Raw genomic sequence first — 20,363 nt, 5'->3', positions numbered from 1 at the left:
CATAAGTTGAAGCACTAACCTCCAATGTGACTGTTTTTAGAGACAGGGCCTTAGAGAGGTTATTGGGTTAAATGGGATCATATAAATGGTCCCTAATCCAATAGGACTAGGGGTCCTTATAAGAAGAGGAAGAGACAGTAGGGATATGAAAGTGCAAAGGAAGGACCGTGTGAGGACACAGCAAGGAGGTAGTTATTGCAAACCAAGGAGAGAAGCTCCAGGAGAAACCAAGCCTGCCAACACCTTGATCTTAAACTTGCAATGTCCAAAACTCAAAAATAAATTTCTAATTATTTATATTCCCAGTTTGTGATATTTCTTTATGATAGCTTTAGCATACCAATATACATCCTGTCTACCCATCATTCTGCTAATCTATAAAGACTAGGGATCTTGGTATATGTCTAATTTTTATCACTAATGTCTTATACTGCTGAAATATTCTCTCATTTTGTAGGTTTTATAGGCATTTTAAAGGCCAATGGGAAAAAAGGGTCTGCTAGCTTTCCCCTAATCTCCTCTGAAACTTCACATTTCTTATGGCTTCTAGCATGCAATTTAGCAGTTATGTTCTATCTTGTTCCATTCATTAAAAGCAACAGCTTTAATGTCATCTGCCCAATTAACCTGTAGCTTGCAAGCAGTAGGTTATGTTCTGTAATCCCTGTCTAACACAATGCATATGCTTTAAAATGCCAGAGGGTTGGTTGATTGATTTAAAACCTCAAATTGGATCCATGGCACAGGGATCTTCTCCATCCTTTCTGTTTCCTAGGTTTAGATGGTGAATCAGATTCCTGAGGAGCGAGGGTAGGGAGGCTGGGCCATCTCCCAATAAGTGGGAATATTTTGGAGCCCCAGTCTGGTTTCCGCATCAAGCGATACGCTGGTCTGTTGTTTTCCTCTGGGACCCAGAGGCAGATGTAGACAAACAGCAGGTGAGGAGGAAGAGCTGTAAACAAAAGGAGCTATATTAAGAAAGTGCATCTGCGGTGTCTCAATCCTGCCACCTACTGGGCATGTTCCTGAATTGACTTTCTGCAGTCAGCTGATCAGTGACAGGTGCGGAATGATTTGTAATACACACAAATGGCAGCGCTTTAGAATTGGAAAGTTTCTTAGACATCACACCCTTTGATGTTTTACCGAGTCTCAGTGTAGCACATGAAGCATTCTAGGTAGTACACAAGAGGATTTTGGGTAGAGACATATTAACATTGAGTACACTTAACACAATTGCTTTCCTAATTTTCTTTCAATTGTTTGATTTGGGGAAGGAGAAACTATTTGTTTGGTGTTGGTAGACCGTGATGCACACTAACCTTCCCTCCTCCATAGTGTCTCTGCTACTATAATTTGATAATATGAAAACCATTTATTTGCTTTTAAAAAAATTTTAGGATTTTAAAATTGTTATTCTGTTCTTAAGTAACCAAAGTGACTTCCTTTAAGAAAAACATTAAATAAATAATAGTACAGGTGGTATTTGGATAAAGCAAAAATTGTGAGGGTGATACAGGTGAAATAATGGAATACTGGCATCTCCTCTTTCTCCCCTTTTGCTTTTACAAATAAAGAAACTGAGGTGCCTTTTGAAATGTTCCACTGAGAGTTGGAATAACTGGCATATTTGGCTACAGGCATCTGTTATGACCAGGATATCCAAGAGGAAGGAGAAGTTGATTCTTCCTTTCCATCTCTCCCCAGAATCACTATGCATAAGTTGAAAAGGAATATCGTTTTTAATTAAAATTTATTAGAAACTTAGTCATTGTTCTCATTGTATAGAAAATTAAGCATGCAGTAACTATAGATAAAATCCCCTGTTTAAAAGCATCCCTTTCTCAACCCTCCAAAAATTATTGTGACATTTTTGGAGCCCCCCCCCCCCCGAGTTTGGGAGCATGAGGCGATTGCCCCGTTTGGCTTTCGTAAAGATATTTATTGCCCTTAGTCATGTCAGGCCATTTTGTTTACTCTTGGCCTGAGAAGGCTTGTTCCTCAAACGTGAATGCTAGCCCTGAGGAATGTAGATCACCGTCACCCTCCATTGGTGGTGGAACTCATTCTTAGATTGCGTACAGCTCAATACCAGCGAGGAAAGGGATGCCTTTCTGCAATTGGGGTTTGAAAATGGAACAGAGGTCCTGAAATTCGAAAGGCTGTCTAGGAGAGTCCTGAACCCTGGACATTACTTTTCCGTTCCCCCAACTCCCTCACGAAGACGCGGTCCTCACGTCTTCACTTGTTTGAGGGAACGAGGAGAAGGCACGTAGCACGTATTTTCTGGGGCCACGTAGCAGTAACCAAATAGCGAGAGCGGAGGTCGGCGTTGGGCCCGGACGGTGGTGGAAGGCTGGAGACAATTAGGTGCGGGGCCCTGAGCAAAGGGCTTTGACGGCCCCAGCGCTCGGTGTGTGTTTCTTAGTCTATAGGGATTATGGGGGGTTTCCTAAGATGGAGGAAAGGTGGAGGGGTCGAGAGGGAAGATAGAAATTGGGATAAGGGGACGAGCGGGGAGAACCAAACTTAGGATTCCTTCCAAACTAGTTCACGAATTCAGTCAAATTTTGAGACTTCGGATAGCTCAATGATAGAGACCAGTGGTTTTCAGCGGGCGTGCCATGTCAGGCACGCCAGGGCGCCACAAGAATTTTTAAAACATGCAATACCTGACAATTTCGTCCGCGGCACTGACTTCTTTTCCTTTAGATTGTCAAATTAAAAAAAAAAAAAATGACACCAACCAACACAACGATAGCTGTCTGGTGTGAATCAAAATTATACCCTTTTTTTTTCTCCTTGGTCAGGTCGGCAAAAAAAAAAAATACATTTTTTGGTGTGCTGCAGAATTTTAGTCGTTAGTTTATGGGCGCCAGGCGATGGAAAAGGTTGAAAACGGCTGATGTAGAACTTCCTGCCCACACGATGGCACTAGCTGTTCAGGAAACAGCGCCGCTCACAGCAGAAAGCCCGCTGCGGCACTTCGGAGTTTGTAGGGAATGAGCTGCAGCTGACGTTTAGAGCAATTAATAACGCATTAGAAAATTTACTAACAGGGATAATCAACGTTGAGTTAATTAGGAAGCAATTTGAAGACTGTGGAAGTCGGGTAGAAACGACTGTGTGGGGATCCTGGTTCTCCACCACCCGTGCGGTGGCAGGTTTGCATATCACTGAAGAAGCTAATCTAGCAATGACCTGTTCAGGTTCTGCTTCGTTGCCACCTCGAGTTTTCTTTCCAGGCTAAGAGAAGCAAGACGGCTTGGGGGAGAAGGAGGCTCCCTTTCCTGTGTAGTGGAAAGAATCTTGTCCTGGGACCAGGGAGGCTGGGTTTGTTATGTTATTTCTGTCCCTAATTCCCTCCTGTGACATTGAACAGGGGACTTTGCCCTTCCGGGAGACAGTTTCTTACCTATAAAATGCATCCATCGGGTCAGATAACCCCTCAGTTCCCTTCTGGCTCTAGCATTGAATTTGATGTTAGAAGACGAGAGTTTTGCTAGCTGGGGATACAGATACATGCTTACATTTGTAATCACAATGTCAGTAAACAGCATCTGCTGGATTATGATAAGAGCACAAAATGCAGTGTTCACACACTCAGACCACAGCTGCAGGAGTAGATTTTGATTGATATCAGCAACCGGAGCTCTTGGCTGTCTGGGAAGAAATTGAATTTGAAAAGGTCTCTTTAAAATGGCCTGCAGGGAGCCAAGGGAAATAAGGGTAGGCAACCTGCTTAGGAGGGATTGGAGCTCCGATGGAGAGGGGTGCAGGGAGGGATAGCGGGGTGTACAGTCCAGTGGGAGCCGGCCTGTTGGCACTTGGAGGATTAACCACAGCTAATCGCTCCGCGGGAGGGCTGCGCTCAGGGCTGGAACCTGGCATTGGGTTGTCCAAACTCTGGTTTGCCCTTTTCATTCTTTCCCACGTGCTAAATGGGCCAAGGTCTGTCAGCAGGGTTTTATTTTTAATTTGCTTGCCACAACGTGGAATTTCAGGCAGCTCTGACTTTGCCGTTTTATGATGGAAATCTGTTTGCTCCAGGTGGAATTTGTTATATGGAAAGGATTTGAAACAAGAAGAGTGGGTGGGATTTTCGTGGCCAGCGGGGGTCCCGTCTCAAGCAGAGGACAAGTGATGGCAGCAGGGTTTCAGCGCGGATGGGGGAGAGCCCCCGGGTGTAACGGGGAAGAACAAGAAAATACTGGAAATCATGCCTTTGAAGAATCTGACGTAAACAAATCCAGACTTTTATGAAACAAAACAATGAGAAGAGTGTATCGTCACATGCATCCGATACTTTCTGTCTTGTTTTAAATACATCATGAACACTTATTTCCTTGTCAATATTGTGCTATTTAATATTTACAAAAGTACATGTCTGATAACAATTTAAAATATGAAAATCTATGGTGAGTACTGTAAAAAAGAGAAAGATCTTCCATTACCTGATCTGACCCTCACGCCCCATTCCCCATGGCCTGAATAATGTTCTGTGATGAGTCTCTTTGAACAATCTAATTTCCCCAAGAAAAATTGAAAAAGATTCCATTTGTGAATTTTTTGAGCACAGAACATTTTCCAATTCTGGTTTGGAACAAAAGGATGACTAACCTCCCTGTTTGCTTTGGACTCTCAGGACTAAATCCAGGAAAGTCCTGGACAAATTGGGACGGTTGGTCACGCTGGTTCCACTTAACTTCTACATCCGTGTATGAACTAAGCCTGATCCTTGGAAGCCGGTTCTGGCTACTTTTTTCTAGTTCTTTAAGATATCACTGTTTCCCTGCTTCCTTCAAGGTTAAGCAAGAACACCTGGCTCCTTCTTTTCCTGTGAGTTAAGTGGAGATGGGGTGTTTTGGAGCATAAGAGGATGGACAGGAAGGATATCTGTCATGATAGCCACCTTGTGATCCTCTCTACTTGACTGCACTGCACAATATAAAAGGACATCAAGGCACATCCCAAAGGCCCTGCTTCCTGCTGATTTGAACACGTGCACTGTCTTCAGCAAAGAGTCTGTTCCCACCTGCCTAGCCCCACAATGTCATGTGAACCACAGGTGAAAGTTTCACCCCCTTGGGCATAAAAACACCAAAGCCCCTAGAAGCCACAGGCCAGTTCCCTGCTCTATTATTGCAATGGCATCCGCTCTGTCTTGAGCTTGCTGAGCAGAAGCTGTGTCCCCAGGACTGTTGTGTGGTTGGACAGGCCCAAGCACAGAATAGTAGGGATATAAGAGGAGTATCTAATAAAGGCAGCAAAGCATGAAGGAATCCTTGCATCTGCCTCTTTGACTGTTTGTGCTGAGAACAAAGTGAGAGCAAAGTAATCCCTCACATATTAGCTGAACACAAGGTACTTAACGGGATAAAGCTGGTCTGAGAATTATAAGGGGTTCTTATAATACAGACTGTGCTAGGTATACTGGTGTTCATTATTGAGTCATGCTCACACTGTTGCTCAAGTGGCCTTCGTATTCTCCTTGTACAATACAGTGCAGTGGTGAAGAACACAGGCCTTGGAAGCCCACCCCAGCTTCCCTATGTAGTGGCAATGTCACCGCTGTCAAGTTCTTCATTGCTCGAAGCTGCTGCTCTTTCTCTCTGGAGAAAAGAATGTCAGATGTGCAGGATTGTTGTAATAAATGGTATGTAAAGCTCTCAGAAGCCTCACTTTTTGCTCTCAATACGTAGGAGCTAATATTATCAATACTAGGTTGTAAATGAGGGAATTGAGGCATCAAAGTCTGTTGACTGCAAAACTCTAGTATGTTTAGAGTTAGTGTTGTGGCAAGGAGCCCAGCCTCCCCTGAGAATTGACCAGGTAGGAGAATTCAGGGGTGCTTTGGCTACCACTTCAAAATAATACAAAATTATTGTATAGTTGTATTTGATGGGTATCTATTGTACTAAAGGTAGGCACTGTTCCAAGTACTTCCTTATAACTCTCATTGTATAACCTCATTGACTCTCTGAAGTATATACTATTAGTATTTCCATCTCACAGAGAAGGAAACTGAGACACAGAGCTATAGAACCTTGACAGAAGGAGAACTTATATTGGCAAGATCATTTCCAAACAAACAGGGGACTGAGCTGGCAGCTTTGGCAATGCTCCAACACACACACCCATGCTCAGTTCTAGACTCAGGTCCCCCAACAAAGCTTCCTGAAGAGCCAGGTGCCAGCTGGAGCTGGGGGCTTCTGGGCTGTGATTGGCTGCCATCATCTGTGGTTAGCCCTCCGCGGAGGGGGAGGCTGGGAAGGACTGTGGAAGCCGATAAATAATGCAGCCACCTGCTCTGAGGGACAAGAGAGCAAAGAGGGAGAGGAGAACACGCTTTGCTTTCTTGTTGGTGTCCAATAATATCAACCGAATTACAGACATCCCAACACTTTGCCCAGGCAGCCTGCTGAGCAAGGTAACCCTCGGGCTTTCCCTGCCTTGAGCTATGCATTTATTTACATTTTTATGTTTCTAAACAGAAATACTTGGGCTTTTTTCCTTGCATGGGATGAAGGGAGGGAGTGAGGGAAGCTGACATCAATTTGATTTTGTTCTCTAATTATGAAAATAGGAAAGGAGCAAGAGGCCAAGTTTACAAAGACACTGAAGGTTCATAACAAAGGTACAAAATACCTGAGTTCCTATAAGTGACTGCTGTAGGCGGAGGAAGGGTTTAAGGCGTGCTCCTTGAATGAATGAGTAAACAAATCAGCGGAAGGAAAGACGTGAGATCTCGGGGAAGGAATACTGTGCTGGTCCAGGCAAAAGAAAAATTATGAGGGGCAAACAGATTCCAGGGTGGGAGGGAATGTGTGCTTTCCCAGCTGTTGTCAGGTACTGACAGGAATTTCTCGGACTAAGTAGGAGACCAGTATTTTCCAATGTGTGACCCGTGGACCACTCATAGCCGGATCACTGGAATGTTTGTTAAAAAATGCAATTTCTGGTCTCCATCTCAGATAAACGGAATCAGAATCTCGGGGAGCTGATAATTTGCATCAATATTATTTTTTTAAAACACAAGCTCCCTAATGATTCTGATACAGCATGATTTTGAGAATTGCCACTGTAGAAATCCTGCTTTGATTTCATGGCTTTGAACCAGGGTTCCTGGCAAGGGGCTGTGACAATGAACTTTTCTTTCTGAAGTGGTTCAAGCAATAAGTTGCCTGGAGGAAAGGCAAGACCCTTGGGGATATTTTGTGGCTGCCTGGGACCTAGAAAAAGCTTTTGATGCTGCTAACTTTTGGATGACGGTGTTGGGCAAATATTAGACAGCAGTGTTTGTGGGGCGAATGAATGCATGAGTGCAACAGGTGTGCTGATGAGGGAGTCGCACCTGGGCATACAGTAGTTACTTAGAAATTGTGTATAGACCAACTTGAATGTGTTAAGAGGGGAGACTGAGGGCCAAGTGCTAGGATGTATATGTGCGCAGGGTGCGGAGCTGGACTAGGGTCGGGGATGATGCTGTTGCTGTGGTCCAACCTCCAGACGTAAATAATGATAGCACTCCCCACCAATGACAGCTTCTGCCTCATCCAAACTTCCCAGACTGGTTTGTACAGATGACTCTGTGCCTGGTGGAGGGTACCACTGTAGCTGTGGTGGCAGGTGGTGGCACTGTTGAGATGGCAGCGTCCAATGGGAACAGCGCTGAGCCAGCAACAGCCACTCTGCTTTGTAGATTCGGAGGTTGGTCTACTGTGCAGGAATTTTTTTTAAAGAGAGGAGATCAAGCATTTGCAGGATTCCTGAGTGTGGAAAAAAAAAAATGACTGTAAGATGGCTCTTTTCTAACTTCATATTGTTTACAGGTTCATGTCTTAGACCCGTCTCTACATGCTTACCAGAAAAGAAAGATAAGCTAAGGATGGTGGCCAGATTTGAGATGCAGATTTGAGGTCTTAAACTTTTCTGGAGGCAAATGCAGAAAGAAATATGGAAAAGTGACTATGGATATACATATAAATATAGTCTTTAAAACATTTTCCCCTAAACTGAATTGATGACATTTTAAAAAATAATGTTTATTGTGAAAAATTTGAAGGATACAAGAGTGAATAAGATAGAAAATAAAGAGACCTTCTTACCAGTGCTCATTTTATTTTCTGGAGAGTAAATATGGTTAAGATTTTAGTGCATATCCTTCCAGAATCTCCGTACCTTCAGATACACACAAATATGAACAAACATGCACAAAAGGAGCCCTACTATATTGCTATTGTTCTATTTCTGTTTTTTCATGTAGGTATCTTATTGTATTATTATTGATGTGTATAGAAATTGCACATACACATCAATGCATATAGAAAATTTAAGTTTTGGTATTGTTTTGCGTTCTATACTGGACCATAGTTTAATAATGCCCTATTGGTGATTATTTATGCTGTTTCCTATTTTTAAAGTAACAATTTTTAAAACAAATCTGTCTCTCTGTCTCTATATAAGTGGGGATAGCTTATGGAATGTTTTTTCCTACAAGAACAACTTGTGGGACAGTTTCTACAGAAAAGTTCCTGAAAGCAGATTTATTGCACCAAAGATAAAATATATTTCCGCTTTTTAAAGACATTGCTAAGTTGTCCACTAAAGATATTACACCAATGTGCACTGTATGAAGATATCTTCATCTCCTCATGCCATCAGCAGAGCTGAGTAATAGCAATATTTTTATCTTTTGGTATTTACATAGATAAAAAATATCTCATTAGCTATAGCTTGTAAAAGTTCTATCTTCTAAAAGTAATACATGGTAATTTTAGGAAAAGTAAAGATCATAGGTAAGGATAAAGTCTTTAAAACATCTATAACTTCCACCGATAACTACTATTAGCATTTTGGTGACTATTCCTCTAATAACAAGAATAACAGTGCCTCACCCCCCACTTCGTGCTTCTAGTTTGAATAAACTTTTAGGAGTTGAATTGGAAAACAATCTAATAAATACAGTTGATCTGTATGTCAATCATTAATAATCGCTTGGTGGTGGCACTCTCTCCATGGGAATAGTTAAATAAATGCATTTTGGTAGATTCCGATATAACATTATGGAGTGGGAGTCAGCAGAGGAGTGGGAAGGGTGGGAAGATAGTTCTAGGGGTCTTTCCCTAGCCTGGTGCTTGACTAACTCATTATTGTTAGTTCCAGACAGGATTATTATTATTATCTCAGAATCCCAGACAAGTACATCCAAAGAAGACTGGAAAGGGAAAGGCTAAAGGAATGAAAAGGCACCTGGGGATGAGTTCAAGCCAATAAGATAGGGGAGACTTAGAAGCCCTCACCCCTGACACAGGGCAGGATTTAGAAACATAACTGAACCATAAGCGACCCTGAGGTGTTTGTTGAGCTGAAACACCCTGGAGGCCAGTGAGACCTTTTAAAAAGTTTGGAATTTGTTTCATTTTCACATGGTTCTGCATATAGAACAATTTAACAGGATTTTCCCTTTAACCAAGTTTTGGAAATTGGCTTTTGACTTTTATGAAAAACAGCAATTTCTGAAGCATAATGCATGCAAGATGGAAAGGACTTCAGCAGTGTAAAGGGAGGCTCTGAAAAGAAACGTGCTGTCTCCCGCAGTTAAGATTAGCCCTTTCACACCCTGCCCCACCCATCTGTGGCCCGAGGGTGTTCGCCTGAGGATTAGTCGCCGTGACCACAGGATCATTTAAGAAAAAATCACCACTTTGGTTAGCTAATTAATTGATGGGGAAAAGTGTTGCTTGATAGAATTGGTGATTCAAGAGTGTTAATCCAGGCTAATTTGGGAGAGAAAGAGGGTAGGTTGAAAATACAATTGCTGTTTTCCCGGTTATATGTACTAAAGAATTTTGAGAGTATTGGGCTAATTGGTTCTAGAAAGGACCCAAATGGCATTTTCAGACGTTTTTCTGCAATATTTTTTGATGTCTGCACCACGCCCCAGATTTTTAGGTTTTCCTGGCATACATAATAGCATTTTTTTTTTTTTTACCAGAAGGTAAATATTACTCCCACCTCTTGTCGCAAACTCTAGAGCCAATGACCACTGCTCAGTAACGAATTTCAGGATGGCAGCCTGACACCTCAAAGTTGCTTATGCTTATATCTGAAACAACTTGAATTTTTCATCTTGTAAGTCCTTTGGAATCTTTGTATGTGCACATTATGGCTTAATGCAGGTTAAAGAGTAATGTGTTTTTTGTTTCTAATGTAGGCACAGCCTTATAATTTGTAGCAGTGCTCACTAATTAAAATTGTAAGCAAAATTACTACCCACGATTCTTATTATTAGCTTGCATTCATAAACCTCAAAATTCACTTTATCCTTCAAGTAGTGAGCAATTAGTTTCTTTGGGTTAGTAGCTTTATCATCCCTTTATGACCTGTTTGGAAGAAATAAACAGCCTGCCTCTCGGAAGACGGCTTTAAAAAGCTGGAAATATATTGTTAAGCTAGTGCAATGAGGCTAATACAATGTGAAAAATGTGACTTTTCTTTGATTTTAGTAGCTAGTTTTTCCTTGCAGGTACTCAGCGAATCACTGTTGAGCACCTGTGTACTAGGAATCTTGGGGAGATAGAGATGAATTACTCCAAGATTCTGTTCTCAAAGACGTTAAGGTTTTGGTGGAGAGGAAATACGATTTCACGCATGTGTATGAAACAAAGCAAAGTACCTGGCAATGCATGTACTTTGATACATGGTATAGAGGCCACAGGCAGTGTCAACAGAGGGAACTATTGCCCTCTCTGCTGTACGATCAGCACCTAACACAGTCTATTAAAATAGGAGGTTTAGTAAGTAACTTTCTGGATGAATTAATGAGTAAATATTTGAATGTATGAATCTGTATTCCTTCCAAGATGCATTGGTGAGATATTGTACTTTTTTCCTAATCTGACTTGTTTTCATTGTTTCCAGGCAATTCAGCCAGCATGGCTGTCTCTTTGCCACCCACCCTGGGACTCAGTTCCACTCCAGATGAAATCCAGTATCCACATATTAAATTTTCAGAATGGAAATTTAAGCTGTTCCGGGTGAGATCCTTGGAAAAGGCACCTGAAGAAGCTCAAACGGAAAAGAAAGATTCCTCTGAGGGGAAACTCTCTCTAGAGCAATCTCCCGTAGTCCCGGACAAGGCTGGGGCTGAGAAACCAGCTTTAACACAACCAGCGTTAAAGCCTCACCCTAAGTTTTTGAAGAAATCCCACGATGATGATGGGAAGGCAAGAGAAAAAGCAATCCACCAAGCCAACCTTCGGCATCTCTGCCGCATCTGCGGGAATTCTTTTAAAAATGTTGAGCGCAATAGGAGATATCCAGTCCATGGGCCCGTGGATGGTAAAACCCAAGTCCTTTTACGAAAGAAGGAAAAGAGAGTCACTTCCTGGCCAGACCTCATTGCCAAGGTTTTCCGGATCGATGTGAAGGCAGATGTTGACTCAATCCACCCCACTGAGTTCTGCCATAACTGCTGGAGCATCATGCACAGGAAGTTCAGCAGCGCCCCAAGCGAGGTCTACTTCCCACGGAATGCAACCATGGAGTGGCACCCCCACACACCGTCCTGTGACATCTGCCACACTGCCCGTCGGGGACTCAAGAGGAAGATTCATCAGCCAAATGTGCAGCTCAGCAAAAAACTCAAAATGGTGCTTGACCGAGCAAGGCAAGCACGTCAGCGCAAGAAGAGAGCTCAGGCAAGGATCAGTAGCAAGGAAATGATGAAGCAGATTGCCACCTGCAATAAGATTCATCTTAGTACCAAGCTCCTTGCAGTGGACTTCCCGGCACACTTTGTGAAATCCATCTCCTGCCAGATCTGTGAACACATCCTGGCTGACCCCGTGGAGACCACCTGTAAGCATGTGTTTTGCAGGATCTGCATTCTCAGATGCCTCAAAGTCATGGGCAGCTATTGTCCCTCTTGCCGATATCCCTGCTTCCCTACTGACCTGGAGAGTCCAGTGAAGTCCTTTCTGAGCATCTTGAACTCCCTGATGGTGAAATGTCCAGCAAAAGAGTGCAATGAGGAGGTCAGCTTGGAAAAATATAATCACCATGTCTCAAGCCACAAGAACTCAAAAGAGACTTTCGTGCACATCAACAAAGGAGGCCGGCCCCGCCAGCATCTCCTCTCACTGACCCGGAGGGCTCAGAAACACCGTCTGCGGGAGCTCAAGCTGCAAGTGAAGGCCTTTGCTGACAAAGAGGAAGGTGGAGATGTCAAGTCTGTGTGCCTGACCTTGTTCTTGCTGGCGCTCAGGGCGAGAAATGAACACAGACAAGCTGATGAGCTGGAGGCCATCATGCAGGGACGTGGCTCTGGCCTGCAGCCAGCTGTGTGCTTGGCCATCCGCGTCAACACCTTCCTCAGCTGTAGTCAGTACCACAAGATGTACAGGACTGTCAAAGCCATCACGGGGAGGCAGATTTTTCAGCCTTTGCATGCCCTTCGGAGTGCTGAGAAGATCCTTCTGCCGGGCTACCACCCGTTCGAGTGGCAGCCACCTCTGAAGAACGTGTCTTCCAGCACTGATGTGGGCATTATTGATGGGCTGTCTGGACTGACCTCCTCTGTGGACGATTACCCGGTAGACACCATTGCGAAGCGGTTTCGCTATGATGCAGCATTGGTGTCTGCTTTGATGGACATGGAGGAAGACATCTTGGGAGGCATGAGAGCCCAAGACCTTGATGACTACCTGAACGGCCCGTTCACCGTAGTGGTGAAGGAGTCTTGTGACGGGATGGGAGATGTGAGTGAGAAGCACGGGAGCGGGCCAGCAGTTCCTGAAAAGGCGGTTCGGTTCTCATTCACAATCATGAAAATTACTATAGCCCATGGCTCCCAGAATGTGAAGGTATTTGAGGAAGCCAAACCTAACTCTGAACTGTGTTGCAAGCCCTTGTGCCTTATGCTGGCCGATGAGTCCGACCACGAGACCCTCACAGCCATCCTAAGCCCTCTCATTGCAGAGAGAGAGGCCATGAAGAACAGTGAATTGATGCTTGAGATGGGAGGCATCCTCCGGACTTTCAAGTTCATCTTCAGGGGCACGGGATATGATGAGAAACTTGTCCGTGAAGTGGAAGGCCTCGAGGCTTCTGGTTCTGTCTACATCTGCACGCTTTGTGATGCCACCCGCCTGGAAGCCTCTCAAAACCTTGTCTTGCACTCCATAACCAGAAGCCATGCGGAGAACCTGGAGCGCTATGAGGTCTGGCGTTCCAACCCATTCCATGAGTCTGTGGAAGAGCTCCGGGATCGGGTGAAAGGGGTCTCGGCCAAGCCCTTCATTGAGACAGTCCCTTCCATCGATGCACTCCACTGTGACATTGGCAATGCAGCTGAGTTCTACAAGATTTTCCAGCTAGAGATAGGGGAGGTGTATAAGAATCCCAGTGCCTCCAAAGAGGAAAGGAAAAGATGGCAGGCTACCTTGGACAAGCATCTCCGAAAGAAGATGAACCTGAAACCAATCATGAGGATGAATGGCAACTTTGCCAGGAAGCTCATGACCAAAGAGACTGTTGAAGCCGTTTGTGAATTAATTCCCTCCGAGGAGAGGCATGAAGCCCTGAGGGAGCTGATGGACCTTTATTTGAAGATGAAACCTGTATGGCGCTCATCATGCCCTGCTAAAGAGTGCCCAGAATCCCTCTGCCAGTATAGTTTCAACTCACAGCGGTTTGCTGAGCTCCTCTCTACCAAGTTCAAATATAGGTATGAGGGCAAAATCACCAATTATTTTCACAAAACCCTGGCACACGTCCCTGAAATTATTGAGAGGGATGGCTCCATTGGGGCTTGGGCAAGTGAGGGAAATGAGTCAGGCAACAAACTGTTCAGGCGCTTCCGGAAAATGAATGCCCGGCAGTCGAAGTGCTACGAAATGGAAGATGTCTTGAAGCATCACTGGCTGTATACTTCCAAATACCTTCAGAAGTTTATGAACGCTCATAATGCATTAAAAAACTCTGGGTTTGCCATAAACTCCCAGGGATGTTTAGAGGAGGACCCATTAGGCCTAGAGGACTCTCTGGAAACTCAAGATTCAATGGACTTCTAAGTAGGGCAGGTGCTTATGAGTTGGTTTTGCAAATGAGTTTTCCTTTGGGTTGCACTGAGGCCTCCTCCTAGCACCCTTCACTTTTGTGTGCAGGGCTTCACCAACCAAGTGGTGGTAGGTGGGAGAGGCTGTAGATGCCGAAACCAGGAATGGATAACTGATGAGCTGATTGCTTGCGCCATTTAGGGAGTTCAGAGAAGCAACAGGAGAAATCAGTTATTTGAAAAGCTCAGTAACTCAGAAGAGGAGTAACTGCAGGGGACCAGAGATGAACAAAGATGTGTGTGTTTGAGAATGAGTGACGTGAAAATCAAAGCCAAGGTCGTCAAAGAAGGATGACCAGAGAGGCCAGGGAAGGGATTTGTCTTGTGGTTTTCATTCCCTCCCCTCAATTTATTATACTTTTTATTGAGATACAAGTGTTTTCTATATCGATTTTGTAGAATTCTTTGTTATAATTTTCACATATGTTGGCCAACTTTACAAGATACAAAGGGCTTTCCGTATATCTCTAATAATAATAATATCTCACATTTGTATGGCACAATGACCCTTACAGTGTTTTCAATGTGGTTTCGCAATTGGTAAATTTATTCAGAAATACCATACATCCAAAAAACTTTTGGAAAATTAGACCTTTTCTAGGTTTAAATGATGTTACTGCTGTAACCTTAAAAGTTGAGGAGGCCACCTACTGCCATGAAGCTAGAAGAATACAACTGTTAATTACAGTTAGTTGCTAAACCTTCTAGTAATACATGTTGACTTAGCTCTCAGGAGCCAGGTGTGATTTTTATTTTTACCTTTTAATTTCAATTAATTTAGTCTCCAAATATTTTGTTCTATAATCTCAAAGACACAGAGGCTTTTAAAATCTGGATTTGCTCACTGTATTAAAACAGATTTAATGTCTTGTTGAAAATTTCTGCCAGATTTTCTCCACACGATACCTGGGTCAATGTTACTAAATCCAGGTGTCTTGGAGTATTTCCCTCTGCAATGTGTTATTATTTTATTATGATCAATTGACTTTCAGTGTACTGAAGTTTTTGTAGCAGGATACCTTTTCACTTTTCCCACTTGCTAAGTTTAACTAAGTCTGCTCATAATACAGCGGAAGAGTTAACATTTGTAGAGTGTTTTTATTTTTTGGCACTTGGGGATATTTTCACATTCATTTTTGCCTCATTTTTCTGTGAGGTAGATGTAGGCATTGCTATTATCCCTGTTTGATGGAGGGTTAAATGATTTGTCCAAAGTCACAGGGATAATAAGTATTGATCTGGAATTTGAATGCAGGCTTTTTGTGTCCAAATTCCATGTTATTTCTACTCCTACAATTAACCCCCCCCTTTTTTTTTTTTTTAAACATAAGGCAGGATCATATTTGTTTAGGATCCACAATTAATCCCTACAGTTCATAATCCTGGGATTATGTTTCTTGTGGGCAGGAATGGGTGAGTTTTTAAGTTATTGGTGTGCTTTAGGACTTTTGATAGAGGAAAGTAATGCTAAAGCTCCCAAAAGCCCCCAAACCTCTGGCAGCTCCACTTATTTGGAAACTATTGTCTGCATCCTTAGAAATTTGGGAATTGCCAATTGCTGGCCATTTAGAGCAGGCATGGGATTTTTATATGCTAGTGTGTCAAAGTGATATGATAGTGTTAATTAGTTTTTTCTTCCTTTGATTTTTATTGACCATAATTGCCACACTTCATACATAGTATACCGAACAGCTTTGTAATTTAGTCGTCAAACATACATCAGTGACATTTTCCTAAATGATGTGCATTTCGTGTTTTTATGGGGATTAAACCCAGTATTTTCCATTTAATAAATACAGCAGTTTTTTCTTTTTATATATAGAATATATATAAATGACAAAGACATGTAGTTTAGTCATCAAAAACATAGGCATATTTCAATTTTATTTTTTCTTGTAGTTTTGCATTTTGTTCGTGAATGGGCTTCAGAACCACCCTTTTTCTTCTTTCCATTTAGCCCTTACAGCGTGTCTCTGCACTAATAAACAGCTGAATTCATGTCATCATCCTACTCCCTGAAGCATGCTGGCACTGGTTTGTAGATTTTTTTCCGTTTCCACTCTGTTACTTAATTGGTGGCACTGTAAATACTTCCCAGTATTAAATTCCCCTTTTCTAGCTTTGTAGGAACTATTTGGAATGCATGTGACTAACAGCATGATTTATAGTACAGCCATCCCAATAATTCCTCCATTGGATCACATTTTGATAAACCCCAGGAACATTTGGCCACAGGAATTTCAAAATGTAGAAATGTTGCCTGTGGTTGTTTCTGCCCCCATTGTTGAGATTGCAATATCCCCGACCCTGGTTTTATATTAAAGTTTGATTTTTGACAATGCCCATTGCAAATGCAGTCACCTACTCCAGGGAAATTCACTGCAACAAATGGAGCATTTTTTTGAAGTATAGACGGGAACGTCACAAGAGCAATGCATTTTCCCCCCCGTGAAACCTGATTCTACAAGTTTTCCTTCCAACCCACCAAGGGGCACTACAGGGACCAGTGATAATGGCTGATGAAAATTGATGAATAGCCAGTGTGAGGTCAAAAAGCACTTTGGGGTTCATAGACCTGCATGGAGAAGTAAGAGGAGGAGGAAAGGATATCTTTGCCTTACAGGTGAACTGGCATTTTGCCCCAATTTGTTTTCACAAAATATAGATTTAGTTAAAGTTTTTTGGGTTTTTTTTTTTCAGTTGTTGAGAGCGTAGGTCTGGCATTCCATCAAACAGAATTCCTATTCCATACAGCTAGGAATTAGGATTTGTAAGTACCAGTGGTGTTGGGAGGGACAAATCATCATTGGGGTGCAAGTGAGTTTTGATTGCAGATTTGTACATATCTTCAGTTACTGTATGAGAGAGGGCCTATTCTTTCAATGTTAAGCAATTTTAAATGAGTAGCTATTTTGTCCCTATCTTTTTTCCCTTTAAGTACAGTAATATACCTTAGAGATCATTTCTGGTGAGATTTTTTTTTGTGGTATTGTACTTTATTTTCTTACAAAGAATGATAAAGTTTGTTTAATGGCTACCAAGAATCCTGTTTTTGTTTGTTTTGTTTTGGGGAAAGTTCAGGTACTGGGCTGAAATGGATTTATTTGATGTGCGAACCTGGTATATTTCCATGTCAAATGTTTTCAAATTCAATAAAACATGTTATTAATACTTATGTTTATATTTTAATATTTCCACCCATTAATATTATGGTTACTGTTAACAACTTTGTGTTTAAGCATTTGAAATAAAAGTTTAAAATTTGGAATAGTGGGTATTGTGATTTATATTCACATAATAATGTTGAGTTCAACATTTAAAAAATGAAGTAACACCTTTTTTCTTGAGGGAAACACAAAATAAATTTGTTGATCTTTAGAAAAAAGGGCAATAGAAGAGTGATAATGAGTATAATCTATCTTAATGTAGAATGAGATAATTTGTTCTCGATACTTGAGATAAATAGTAAATCTTTGAAAGTGTAGGATTTGCAAATCAGTGAGCTTTAACTCCTTTGAGAATCTGATAAAAATTTGGATCTGTTCCCCAGAAAATTCACATATTCATATACTCAAAGTTTTGGCCAGAGGGGCTGACTTGTCCAGGACTATGCAGATAATAGCAGAACTGAGCTGGAACCCAGGCTCTTCTGTTCAGTGCGTGTCCTAATGATAATGATAATAATAGTAATAGTGACAACAACAACAACAACAGCAATGGCTACCACTTAGCAAACAGCGTGGCAAGCACTCTGCATACGGTTTTCTCCTTGGACCCTTTTGGAGTTGGTACCACCGTGGTCTTCATGTTACACAAGGGGTCACTGAGGCTTACCTCAGCCAGAACATGGCAAAGTCACATCTTCACAATTTTCCCTCTGGTTCCATCCACCTTCCCTTAGCCCTTCTCAGTCATCTCTCCATCATCCACAGATTTTCAAGCATCTTAGTGCCACTTTTGCTGAGATTTCCTAGCTCCCTTCCACTCAGGACTGAGATTCTGCCTGGCTGCCTCTGTGCAACCACACAGGTTTAAAACACTGACATATGTTTGTGTTTATAGGTAAATAGCCTGTGCTCCAAGGCCCCAAGTACCCTTCCCTATTCTGGCAGCCCTGCCTCATCCTCCAGAAACCCATAAGCCAGGAAGTAACAGGTTAAATCTCAGCATAATATGGGCCTTAGTGGTCCAGCATCAGGCTGGCATCTTCCTTGATTTTTTTTTTACTAGTATTATCATAACTTTGTTTCATTTTCTCCAACTTTCTTTGAGGTATAGTTGACAAACAAAATTAAATGTATTTAAAGGGTCCAACACGATAATTTGCTACACATACGCGTTGTGAAATATTTACCACAATCAAGTTAATTAACACATCCGTCACCTCACATAGTTATTTTGTGTGTAGATCTTAAAAGATCTACTGTCTTAACAAATTTCACGTGTACAATTTAGTATTAGTAATTATAGTCACCATACTGTATACAAGTTCCTCAGAACTAAAACTCCTGACTGAAAGTTTGTATTCTTTGACCAAGTAGTTGATTATTACCTTTGCATTTAAGAATGAAGTTATCTCCTTACCCTTGAAGGCCCAGCTAAGTTCTATATCACTTCCAATACTTTTTCTAACTACTTCAGCCTATATTTTAAACAAATATTTATAGAACACCTTCTATGAGCAGACAATGGATGCTTGGCACAGGAGATACAGGACCGAGCAGCACAGATGATTCCTGCTCACAGAGTTAGGGGGAGGTGACATCAATCTGTAATCAGCCCAATGCGTGACTACACCCTCCAGCAGCCATCAGGTAGGAAAAGTACTGCGTGCAACTGAAACACAATGTTTTCTTTATTTCTGCACATTTTTTAAAAAGTTATATTTTATGGATTATCCTATTACAAGTGTCCTGATTTTTCCCCTTTCGCCTCCCCTCCACCCAGCACTCCCCACACTCTCAGGCATTCCCCCAACATTGTTCATGCCCATGGGTCATGTGTATAAGTTCTTTGGCTACCCCATTTCCTACACTGTATTTTACATCCCCATGGCTATTCTGTAACTATGTATTTGTACTGTTTGTACTTAATCCCTTTACCTCTTCACCCATCCCCCACACCCTCACCCACCTGGCAACCATCAAAACACTCCATATCCATCATACTGTCTCTGTTCTTGTTTCTTTAGTTTGGTTTTTAGATTCAATTGTTGATAGATATGTATTTTTGCCATTTTATTGTTCATAGTTTTGATTTTCTTTTTTTTCTCAAATAAGTTCCTTTAACATTTCATATAATAATGGTTTGGCGATGATAAACTCCTTTAGTTTTTTCTTGTCTGGGAAGCTTTTCATCTACTATTTGATTCTAAATGATAGCTTTGCTGGGTAGAGCAATCTTGGCTGTAGGTTTCTGCTTTTCATGACTTTGAATATTTCTTGCCAATCCCTTCTAGCCTGCAAAGTTTCTTTTGAGAAATCAGCTGACAGTTTAATGGGAACGCCCTTGTGGGTAACTAACTGCTTTTCTCTTGCTGCTTTTAAGATTCTCTCTTTATCTTTAACCCTTGGCATTTTAATTATGTTGTGTCTTGGAGTGGGCCTCTTTGCATCCATCTTGTTTGTGCTCTCTGTGCTTTCTGGACTTGCATGTCTATTTCCTTCACCAAATCAGGGAAAGTTTTCTTTCATTTTTTTCAAATAGAGTTCCAATTTCTTGCTCTTTCTCTTATCCTTCTGGCACTCCTATGATGTGAATGTTGGACCTCTTAAAGTTGTCCCAGAGGCTGCTTATACTATCCTCATTTTTTTTTAATTTAAACTGGGGAATCAAAGAAAACATCTAGGAAGGAGGAACTGTTAGATCGAGACTGGTAGAATGAGTGGATTGAGGACAGGTGAAGGGTGATAGAGTGGAGAAGACTTGGCCTGTGGGCAGATGCTGAGGCAGGACATTTAGGAACCCAAGAAAATTTCCTCTGGCTGGAGTCCACTAAGAGAAGGTGAGGGAGGGGCTGCAAGAGTGTGGAGAATCAGGCAGAGGCCTCATCATGCAGGACCAGCTGAATTTGGGTCAAGGAAATTTCAAACCCTCCCAAGTGCAAATGAAAACCATTGAAGAGTTTGAGGCAGGTAACTGATGCAGTTAACACCCAACCAGGCATGGGGCACAACTGGAATGCTTTCGGAAAGTATTAAGTGTGTGCAGATTTGTCCCAGCCTGAGAAAGGTTAGGCATACAC

At 42.1% G+C, this 20,363-nt stretch overlaps 1 protein-coding gene across 1 annotated transcript in view; it reads left to right on the top strand.

Annotated features, from left to right (window-relative positions):
• RAG1 (recombination activating 1) overlaps window positions 1–14,075 on the top strand; it is a 32,435-nt gene extending 18,360 nt beyond the window's left edge. The window contains exon 2 of the mRNA XM_054586223.1: window positions 10,924–14,075. Within this exon, the coding sequence (XP_054442198.1) occupies window positions 10,938–14,075 (3,138 nt within the window). The 5' untranslated portion in view covers window positions 10,924–10,937. The remainder of the gene's footprint in view (window positions 1–10,923) is intronic.
• The last annotated feature ends 6,288 nt before the right edge of the window (window positions 14,076–20,363 follow it).

Source organism: Pteronotus mesoamericanus, unplaced genomic scaffold (assembly GCF_021234165.1).
Source record: "Pteronotus mesoamericanus isolate MK-2021 breed Mesoamerican mustached bat unplaced genomic scaffold, CSHL_Meso_final contig_90, whole genome shotgun sequence".
Lineage (NCBI taxonomy): Eukaryota > Metazoa > Chordata > Mammalia > Chiroptera > Mormoopidae > Pteronotus > Pteronotus mesoamericanus.
The sequence above is the reverse complement of the archived record's forward strand: the minus strand, read 5'-3'. Positions and strand labels throughout refer to the sequence as shown.